Raw genomic sequence first — 10,364 nt, 5'->3', positions numbered from 1 at the left:
ACCCATAGCATACATATAGCTGCTATAGGAACAATTGGAAAAAGTATTTATTCTTCCGGCTACATTTATATTAAGTAATTCAGTCCAAAAACTCAGAAAATAACAATTGCAACGTTTATTTTGAAATGCTTTTATGTAAATCGGATAATAATGTATTACAATCAATACCTTAACAACATACAATATCATTTATGAATTTGTATCACGGCTACAATCTAAACATATAATCTAATCGTACGTATAAAATAACATAAAAACACTTTTAGGGACCACTGACCAACACAGATGCATAAAGCACGCTTAAAATCCTAGATATTAGAGATATACATATCTTATATAGATATACGTTTTGTAGTTTAAAAGATGTGAAGTCTAGAGATATATCGTTCTGCCAGGCGAATAACTATCGACATGGCTATAAAAAAGCAGGTTCCGTCTTATCCTCGCGTGATTTACCCTGTGTTGAATAAACCCCTTGATTAACATAGAGCTGCAACGGCGACAATGTAGCAGACGGTGGCGGAGGTGTCAGGTCGAGTGGAGTTGTCGATGTAGTTGACGGTGTCGTTGGCGGCGTTGAGCTAAAACTGGAGCAGCTTGAACGCGCCGATAGCGACTGTGCCGAACGCGTTCTTCTCAATGGCTCCGATGCTCCGCCACTTGTGCAACTGCTGGGATCTCCATAGCTGTGCACACGACCCACAGCCTTGAGGGTCGTGCGATAGGGCTGCTGATGATCCTGTGCCGCCTGGTTATAATATGACCTGCGCAGTATGCAACAAGTTGCCACAAAAGGCACTGTCAAAATTCCGCAAATGCCCAACACAATGATCACAAGGACATCTAAACCCTCCGTCCGCCAAAAGTTGAGAGTGTTGGCGTGCGATTTTAAAAAGTCCGCTCCACCAGTTTCCAATATCAACTCAATGTGGCTAAGTGCTTTGGCCGATGCTTCAGAGTTGACGATGTTTAAACGCGCCTTCAATTTGGACAAATGTTGAGCATAGCTGACATTTAGCGTGAGCTGCCGTATGCCATGAAGCAGTGCATCATAGGCAATGTCATCGTAACCAACGGTCAGCGCTGCTCCTTTCAGCTGCAACCGTTTGGCCAACACCTCCTGCTCGGCCAGAATGGGTATGGCAAGTATGGGCGTATCACCCGCAATCGATTCCCAAACGCTCAGCTGACCACAACTGCTGATGAATACCTTCACCTGCTGATGAGCTATAATTCAAGCAATTTTAATTAGGATTCATACAACTTATGCCAATAAGTACTTACCCAAGATAGCCTGTTGTGGCCACCAGCTATTGATCATTATGTTGTCTGGCAACGTCTGCACAAACTCATCCGTTTCCCACTTGAGCAGAAAATTAAACTCTTTAAGATGCGCAAAAACATCCAGTAAAATGGCTAATTTTTCGTTCGGCAGCTGAGCTGTTTGCACTTCGGCACCCAGACTCATGTATATGACGCCTCCTGGCGCAGACTCAATGAAGGAACGAACATGCTGGTATCAAAAGAAGAAACATTAAGAAACTTCAATTCAATCTCAATTAAAATTATAAAATAAAAGATCTACGGCATGCCGAAAATTTAGACTATTGCAGAGCTCAGTCTTCAAAATGGGAAGTATTGGAAGGACAGTCATATACAATAGTAATCACAGAACGTAATCATTATAATTTTTATTTTTACAAATTACATAGAAATGATAACTTGATGATGTTTTAAAATGTTCATCAATGATAATGATTATTTTAAAGTAATTTTATAAAAATCTAACATTAAACATTAGATTATAGTGAAAAAAAATCACTTATGATTTTTATTCATATTTTTTTTTTGTTTAATCAAAATATAATTCAAATGCAATTATGGCTTACGGGTAGGACTTTTTGACAATTTCTTTGCATGTCCTTATAAAAGGAACACAAAAGCTTATCGAGAATAGTCCTTATCATTGAATTAAAATAATACTTGTGCAATAATTCTTCTGGGTTCCCTTTAAAAGGACTTGCAACCAAATTATTATTATCATTTTTATTATTACTATTAGGAATTTCGTCTAAGAAAAATATTTTGAGCACAAAAATTAGGAAAAAAAAATTCAGAAGGCAAAAATTAGGAAATTCAACTTAGAAAAGTAGCTTTGCTTTTCGTTCGCAGGTTGCAGCCATCCAGTAATATTAAAAATCATGCAAAATATAATAAAAGAGCAAAATTAACAAGATATTCAAATTATTCAAATACGCGATGGAGAAAAGCCAGAAAAGAAACAATTAAAATATGAAAGGCTAGACAACCGGCTAACATCGCTATTAAAACATACGTCGAACACAAAAATTATGAATTTATTGCATTTTTAAACAAGGTGGCACACAATATTTTAAAATAAATGGTTCGACAAAATGTTGTCTTTTTGCTAATAGAGAAAGGTTAAAAAGCCAAAATCGCGCTATTTTTAATAAAATATTTTTGATATTACAAATTTTTTTACCCAATTTTTGATTTACCAATTTTTGTTTTCCCAATTTTTGATTTCCTAATTTTTAATTTCCTAATTTTTATTTTTCTTATTTTTGTTATCCTAATTTTTGCTTTCCTAATTTTAAATTCCTAATTTTTGATTTCCTAATATTTCCTTAAGAATATTTTCTTCCGAATTTTCATATTCTGGGTAATATTTTTCAGCATTCGTATAGTAAATGTAAACAGACGAACATACAGTCAGGCATGATATATCGACCCAGCTCGTTGTCCGGATCACAATTAATCCGTGACATAATTATAGTCCCCCATTTTAAGGGTATATAATTCAGGCTTGCTTACATTTGGCACTTGTAGATCCGTTGGCTCCAGCAAATGCAGTCCGCCTACCTCTAGCATGTTTGGCAAATAGGCACGAGGATAATCCAAAGCCGGATGCGAATTAATCAGAGCCAGGCTGAGATTTTTGCTCAGATCGCGGTAATTTGGCAGCTCATGTACGAGTAGCTCAAAATGATTGGAATATACAGACTGTTGTGAGATCAGGTGGAAAAAGCTGCAAGCAAAAACTGAAATGATTGGAGTCCTTTAAGTTAATTGGACTTTTATCTCTGCTCACTTGTAGGTCAAACGCTCGAAGGTGCTCATCAGCGTATTGGCAATGCGTTGACGAGTATTCATGCGCTCCGTGAAGGGTAGAAAGTTACTCGGATCCAAAGATGATGATTGGGGATTACCAAACATATTATTGAGCCAGGAATTGGCGCCGGTGGGACTGATTGCAACAGTGGGTACGCCATAGTAATAGGCAAATCTAAAATGATAAGAATATACAAATGATAAGATCACAAATCTTATCTGTTCTTCCGAATACTCACCCTAGAAGTGCTTCACTTAGAAACAAATCCACAATTAGTAAATCAAATTTCTCGCCACTTGTGAGAAGCTTTTGCACTTGAGCATCGGAGAGTAGAAGATCCACATTCGTGGTGCCTGCATAGATCATTCGGGTGAAGCGCTCCATGACGCTCTGGGCATGCATCTGCTCCGCCTCAAAGCTCATGCCCATGTCCAGCCAGTTCTGGTTGAGATCCTGATCCTCAATGCGTATCTCACGGATGTTGTACAGCATTGACCCCGCCTCGGCCTCGGCTGCGGCATGTGGACTGATTAGTGTAACCGAGTGATTCTGTGGTCCAGCCACCAGCTGCTGCAGCAGGCGACGTCCGTAGAGATAATGCGATTTCCAGACACTGGGCAACACAGCCAGGACATTGGCGCCTGTTGCATGGCTGCACAGCACCCACAACAACAACAGCTGCAGCAAACGCATCTCGCAGTGCAATGAACCGCAAATCTGTCCTTCACTGAGCTGGTTTGCTTCTTATCCGGTTTGCAGCTTCTTCTCCTTCTTCCCCGCGCCGCTACCACGACACTATTATTATCTGTTGCTGCCGCTGCCGCTGCAACTTGACTTCATTTTCGCTGCTGCTGCACTTGAAACTTACACAATCCTACATTGCGTCTGCACCATGCACCATAATTAATGTAAATTAGTTAAATATTACGAAAATTGTGAGCAAAGTGCGCTACGAAAGTGAAAAGAACAACACAATAACAATGCAAATACTGTTGTGCCAGGGCTGCAACTGCTATTATAATCGCACGCATGTGAATGACAAACTCGTGCGTCATCGATAAAACAAAGCTCACAAAGTATCGATATCTTTGGCTTTAATGTACTCGCAATTCAAACTACTTTTATCACAACAACAGCAACTTTTTTTTGCAAAATCTATCCAAAAAAGATCTATGACATACCGCTAAATTACAAGCACAGTCTTGATTTATGTTTTAAAAATATTAAAACGGATATGAATTAAATATTAACTTACATCTCTTATTAACGGATAAATTTTATCGTTAATATCGTTAATATTCAAATGCTACGTTTGCGCAGTTTGTAAAATCGCTTATCGCAATTTATCGATATATGTGCAAATTGGTTTTCGCAATCAACTTACTCCGATGGATAAAAGCAACAACAATAAAATAATTGTAAACAAATAAAAAGCGAAATACTTTGACGAATTAGCATCAATTTAATAATGTTTGTGTGTTAAATAGAACTACAAAAGGTATTCAATTATTTAATTCTCAAATGCACAACAGATGTTGCACTTTGGCAACCGGCTGAGTGTGTACAACAATAACAAAACATATACATACATATAACAATTCTTTTATAATTTGGCACATTGCCAATAGTTGCAGCATTGAATTGCAGCTCGAGTATACGGCAGAAAATTGAACAGCCAGCTGACAACGACACAACAACACCTGCTGGTAACTTATCGCAGTCGCAGAGCCTCAACCCTAAGTACACACAATAAAGTGAAGTGAAGTGAGCAATTGAAGCGACCCGACGTATTTTCTATATACATAAGGCAAACAGGCGAATTCGTGGATAAACCTGTGCAGTGTACAAAATAACAAGAACAGCGACGCAGCAACGAAGCTTACGTAATAACAAATATTCCAGACCCAAATTGAAAATTGAATACAAAATGCCACAGGAATTATGTGAGTTTTTGCTATACTTCTATTGTGAACACGATTGTCACATTTGTACCAGAACTGGTACATATTTTTATACCCTGAGCCCATTGAAAATGGGCAAAAAAGGGTATAATGTGTTTGGCAGAATGTATGTAACAGGCAGAAGGAGGGGTGGCAGACCCCATAAAGTATATATATTCTTGATCAGGATCAACAGCCGAGTCGATCTAGCCCTGTCCGTCTGTCTGTCCGTCTGTCCGTCTGTTTGAACGCGTCGATCTCAGAGACTGTAAGTGCTAGAGACTTCAAATTTGGAATGCAGGTTTGTGAATACCATACGCAGGTCAAGTTTGTTTCCAATTTTTGATGCCACGCCCCCTTCGCCCACAAATTGAAAAAAAACGATTTACAGGCGCAATTTTTGACATAGCACTCCCTAACTGAACAATCAGTTGAGAAGTATGCGTATTAAACGACCCTGAAAATTTCAAAGCGATTGACCCATAAATAAAGAAGTTATTTCGGAATTTAGATTTAGTTGAATAATTACATTTGGATGGCAAATCAAACGTGCGAGCGAGACAGCATGTTCACGTTTGTATGCAAGGCGCGCACAAACACAGTAAGAAATAGTACCAATTTTCTTTTGGGCTTCGATTTTAAGTACTATATGACCTAGAGACTTCAAATTTGTTATGTAGGTTCCTGGATACCATACGCAGGTCAAGTTTGTTTCCAATTTTAGGTGCCACGCCCCCTTCGCCCACAAATTGCACAAAACGATTTACAGGCGCAATTTTGACATAGCACTCCTAACTGAACAATCAGTTGAGAAGTATGCGTATTAAACGACCCTGAAAATTTCAAAGCGATTGACCCAAAAATAAAGAAGTTATTTCGAGTTTACATTTAATTCAATAATTACATTTGCATGGCAAATCAAACGTGCGAGCGAGACAGCATGTTCACGTTTGTATGCAAGGCGCACAAAGACAGAACGAATTAGTACCAATTTTTTTTGGTACCAAATAAGAATTAAGCGATAAGCAAAAAATATTATCGATATCATGTAATGAAAATGTTAATGTATAATTTATGTATATACAATATACAATTTGATTAAAATATAATTGTGTTAATATATAAATATGTATTTTTGCATGGCAAAAATCAGCAGAAGCTGATAGCTATGTATGAAATTGCATGATAGAAATAGCGATCATTTTGCAGCACTACTCTTGCATCTTTGCCGAGCACTGAAAGCTGCAAAATAATAATTTTAATTATTAATATTTTCGATTCCTTACACATATATATAATAAGTATCTGCTTATTATCGCTAAAAAAAAACTTTGCATTTTCCGCTTTAAGAATCTCATAAAATTAGACATTGCCTTTATTTCAAATTTCGCGCGCACTGCAGCAGCCTTTGGCAGGCTTGAATTTGTTGCGTAAGAGGGAGAGAGTGAGAGAGGAAAATGGGTGCTGCCAGATTGCAGGCTGAGCAAAGTTGTAGTTTGTGGCTACTCTTGACACACGCTACATCGATTACGACTTGCGATTTACCAATTTATCAATTTCTAATTAATTTTTTTTTTAAATTTGTATTTAAGTAGATGAAAAATATCAAATATAATTTGTTTTATTTATTTATTTTTTTTTTTGCTTTGTAATTTTTTTTTATACCCTGAGCCCATTGAAAATGAGCAAAAAAGTATACAATGTGTTTGGCAGAATGTATGTAACAGGCAGAAGGGGGCGTGGCAGACCCCCCAAAGTATATATATTTTTGATCAGGATCAACAGCCGAGTCGATTGAGCTATGTCTGTCTGTTTGAACGCGTCGATTTCCGACCATAAGAGCTAGGGACTTCAAACTTGGTATGTAGGCTCCAGGATACCATATGCAGATCAAGTTTGTTTTTATTTTTGAATCGGACCGCTATATCATATAGCTGCCATAGAAACGATACATCGAAAATGAAGTTTTAGTATTAAAAATTTTTTTGTTTGTTAAGATATCTTAACCAAACTGATAGAATATTCATCTGGGCTGGTGTTATACATCCCGACCAAATTTGGTTCAAATCGGTTCCCCATATAATATATCTGCAATAGAGACGCTCAATCGAAAATGAAGTCTAAGTATGTATGAAAAACTTTTTTGTTTTTTTGAGATATCTTAAACAAACTGATAGAATATGCATTAAGCTTGGTTTTGTACAACCTGGCCAAATTTGGATCAGATCGGTCTTTTATATCATAAAGCTGCCATAGGAACAATTGGTCGAAAATCAATCTCAGTATAGTATTTGGGCTCAGGGTATCCTACTGTCGAGCGTGCTAGACTGTAAACGCCTACTTGTTTAGTTAGTACATTGTAACACTTTTCAAAAATGGTACATTTATCGTAAACAAATAATTTTAATTTTAATTACGGTAGAGTTGTATTTAAAAATTTGATGTTAATATTAAATTTATATACAAGATACTTTTATGAAGTGGCAACCGTGATCCTATTGTGTATTTTTAACTTCTAAATTAAAACCAAAACTAGTGCAAAAAAAATGGTACATTTATCATAAAGAAATAAAATTTATTTATTTCGTTGTTTTAGTTTTATTTAAAAATTCTATAATAATATTAAATTCAGATATATATAAAATATAATTTATTATTTAGTGGTGTCCGTGCTCCTATTGCGTGTCTTTGAACTGCGTATCTTGTAACTACATATGTATCTATGTTTTCATTGCAGCTCTTATCGATGTAGACAAACCATTGTTTGATCTGAAGACGTTTACGGGTCGCTTTCAGTACTATGCATGGATGACGGATCCGCGTACGGTGCTGCTCTCCAGCGATCGTTTGCTGCAGGCTAAGCAAATGGTGGACAAGTATCGCAAGGGAGAGCAATCCACAGAGCTAAAGCCCCAAGATGTTCACTACAATATGAAGCTGTATAACTCTGCATTTCATCCGGATACGGGCGAGCTGCAGAACTTTGCGGGTCGCATGAGTTTTCAGGCAAGTCCCATGCTCGTGACCGTCAGTCATTAACATAGTTGTCAGTTTAAATTTAGAGAGTCGCTGACGTCATTTGTACCAAGTATTTGCCAAATATTTGAACGCATCTTTCTTTAGGTGCCTGGGGGCATGCTGATTACTGGTGGCATGCTTGCCTTCTACCGCACGGTTCCCGCCGTGGTGCTCTGGCAGTTCCTCAATCAATCCTTCAACGCGATCGTTAACTATACAAATCGAAATGCCAATTCTCCCACCAGTGTTAAGCAGCTGGCCGTATCCTATGTATCTGCCACCACCTCAGCATTAATCGCAGCCATTGGTTGCAAGAATTATTGGTCCAAAAAGGCAACACCGATCTTGCAGCGATATGTGCCTTTTGCGGCTGTCGCGGCAGCGAACTGTGTCAACATTCCCATGATGCGTCAGAACGAGATACTCCATGGCATTGAGGTGAAGAACGCCGATGGTGAGGTCGTGGGTCAGAGTCGTCTGGCTGCCATCAAAGGTATTAGTGAGGTGGTCCTCTCAAGAATTACAATGGCAGCACCTGGAATGCTAGTTCTGCCTGTCATTATGGAGCGACTGGAGAAGCTGCCTGCCTATAAGCGCATCAAATGGATCAATGCACCATTTCAAACCCTCATGGTGGGATGCTTGTAAGTGTATCGAGTTGTTTCCTTATTGGGTTCAATAAATAAGTCCAATTTGTTTCCCTTTTTCAGCCTTTGCTTCATGGTGCCTACGGCCTGTGCCATTTTTCCACAACAATGCGGTCTGGATACCTCAACAATACGAACTTTTGAGCCGGAACTCTACGAGGACATGGTGAAGCGCACTAACGGTGCTGTGCCCAAGCGTGTATACTTTAACAAAGGACTATAAGGAGACATGTAATCGTCGATTTTAATCTTAGACAATAATGTGTTAATTGTTGCTTGTCGTCATTTAGGCATTTACAGAAACGCTTAACGTTTTCCTTTTGTTCCTTAACAAGTCTCAATAGTCGTTACTTATTAAGTCAAAAAGTATATCATAATTTCTATTTCCCACAGTTTATACAGTTTGTATTGTATTTGTATTTAGATTTTGTTTTATTTTCACTAGTTGCATAGGCCTGTACCTAAAATGAAATAACTAGCAATATTGATTACAAATCTAAAGACACTTGTCAATCAAATAATTATTAACAAGTTTTTGTTAATTGAACCTAATTTACAACATTAAAGCTGTAATGAAATGTTATTTATGTACACTACTTAAGTTCAACTGTCTGACAAAGTTTAATTGAAATATGAACGTGTTAATTATTAAGTAATACTATAAGTAGAAAGTACTGGAGATTATCAGGTCTGTTAAGCTGGTGAAATTTCATCCGATAAAGTGAAATTAGAGAACAGAACTGTACAGTCGTATGTAATACTCATTTCAAATATTCAGATTTCGATTGAAATTTTATCACTAGATGTATCAGACTCAATTGCATAGATTTAAAATGTTGCTTTAAAAATTCTTCAACATATTTGACACTGTAGGCATATTCAATTTATTGTTCGTATGTACATGTCTTATGCTTACGGCATTAATGTGGAGATAAAGAAACATTTTAATGTAGTTTCTTTTAGGCAGCTTTTTATTTAGGTGCAGGCTTATCATATCCGTCACAGTTTCCCTCGCCATAACTTCAACACGTTGTTTATGTTTTTAAGATATTGATTGTATCGTATTGTCTGAAAATAAATGTTGCAAATTCTGCCATCAAGAGATTAAAACCCGATTTATTGTATATTGTATTTAAAAGGATCAGTATGAATATTACCTGACTATAACATATATATTTTATGCCAGAGACATAATATGGCTGTAATTGTCGACTTCAAGATATCATGTTTATGATAGCCACATTCCCAATTAAACTTCATTTAGTATGCGGGTTTATAAACGGTTTTATTAGGTATATATTTTATCTTGTATATGTATGTATATGTTTATATATATGTGTATATATAATCATATCGTAATTAGCAAATCTTTGCGGGGATTCTTCATTGAATTGTGTTGTAAAATTTACAAAATGTGCAAAACACAACTAGTTAGAATTATATTTATATTCTTGGTTAATTACGAGGAGACTATATATTTTATTGTTCGATTATTTATCGGGCATTTACTTATAGTTTGTGCTCTTGTATTACAACAAATTTTTGGTTTTCCATCTCATCGAAAATTTATATTTTTTTTTTCGTTTGCCTGGACATTTTTAAGGTACAATTTGAATTGATTTTAAC

General features: G+C 36.8%; 2 protein-coding genes across 3 annotated transcripts; one reads left to right on the top strand and one right to left on the bottom strand.

The window, feature by feature from the left end:
- Positions 1 to 100: 100 nt before the first annotated feature.
- On the bottom strand, positions 101 to 4,134 carry LOC117788214 (UDP-glucuronosyltransferase 1-1). The gene is made up of 5 exons (XM_034626911.1): positions 3,372 to 4,134; positions 3,113 to 3,307; positions 2,836 to 3,049; positions 1,285 to 1,513; positions 101 to 1,227 (listed from the first exon to the last, which is right to left on the bottom strand). Exons 1-5 carry the CDS (start codon positions 3,824 to 3,826, stop codon positions 416 to 418), a joined length of 1,905 nt encoding a protein of 634 aa, XP_034482802.1. The 5' UTR covers positions 3,827 to 4,134; the 3' UTR covers positions 101 to 415.
- A 342-nt stretch (positions 4,135 to 4,476) lies between these two features.
- Positions 4,477 to 9,853, top strand: LOC117788391 (sideroflexin-2). 2 transcript variants are annotated; one of them, XM_034627155.1, is made up of 6 exons: positions 4,477 to 4,631; positions 4,762 to 4,874; positions 4,946 to 5,076; positions 7,811 to 8,079; positions 8,197 to 8,735; positions 8,802 to 8,961. In XM_034627155.1, the coding sequence occupies exons 3-6, from the start codon at positions 5,061 to 5,063 to the stop codon at positions 8,959 to 8,961; spliced, it is 984 nt and encodes a 327-aa protein (XP_034483046.1). In that variant the 5' UTR covers positions 4,477 to 4,631; positions 4,762 to 4,874; positions 4,946 to 5,060. The 2 variants fall into 2 exon arrangements, with proteins under 2 accessions (XP_034483046.1, XP_034483045.1); XM_034627154.1 differs by having other exon boundaries at positions 4,762 to 5,076; positions 8,802 to 9,853.
- The last annotated feature ends 511 nt before the right edge of the window (positions 9,854 to 10,364 follow it).

This window comes from Drosophila innubila (assembly GCF_004354385.1).
Source record: "Drosophila innubila isolate TH190305 chromosome 3L unlocalized genomic scaffold, UK_Dinn_1.0 0_D_3L, whole genome shotgun sequence".
Taxonomy (NCBI): domain Eukaryota; kingdom Metazoa; phylum Arthropoda; class Insecta; order Diptera; family Drosophilidae; genus Drosophila; species Drosophila innubila.
The sequence above is the reverse complement of the archived record's forward strand: the minus strand, read 5'-3'. Positions and strand labels throughout refer to the sequence as shown.

Bases quoted from the DNA above. Each gene is read 5' to 3' on its own strand.
- LOC117788391 (XM_034627154.1), top strand. The intron at 8,080-8,196 runs GCAAGTCCCATG...ATCTTTCTTTAG, and splicing joins CGGGTCGCATGAGTTTTCAG to GTGCCTGGGGGCATGCTGAT. The intron at 8,736-8,801 runs GTAAGTGTATCG...TCCCTTTTTCAG, and splicing joins ACCCTCATGGTGGGATGCTT to CCTTTGCTTCATGGTGCCTA.
- LOC117788214 (XM_034626911.1), bottom strand. From the start codon at position 3,826: ATGCGTTTGCTGCAGCTGTTGTTGTTGTGGGTGCTGTGCAGCCATGCA. The intron at 3,050-3,112 runs GTGAGCAGAGAT...TTTTGCTTGCAG, and splicing joins TTCGAGCGTTTGACCTACAA to CTTTTTCCACCTGATCTCAC. The intron at 1,228-1,284 runs GTAAGTACTTAT...CTTGAATTATAG, and splicing joins GCCACAACAGGCTATCTTGG to CTCATCAGCAGGTGAAGGTA.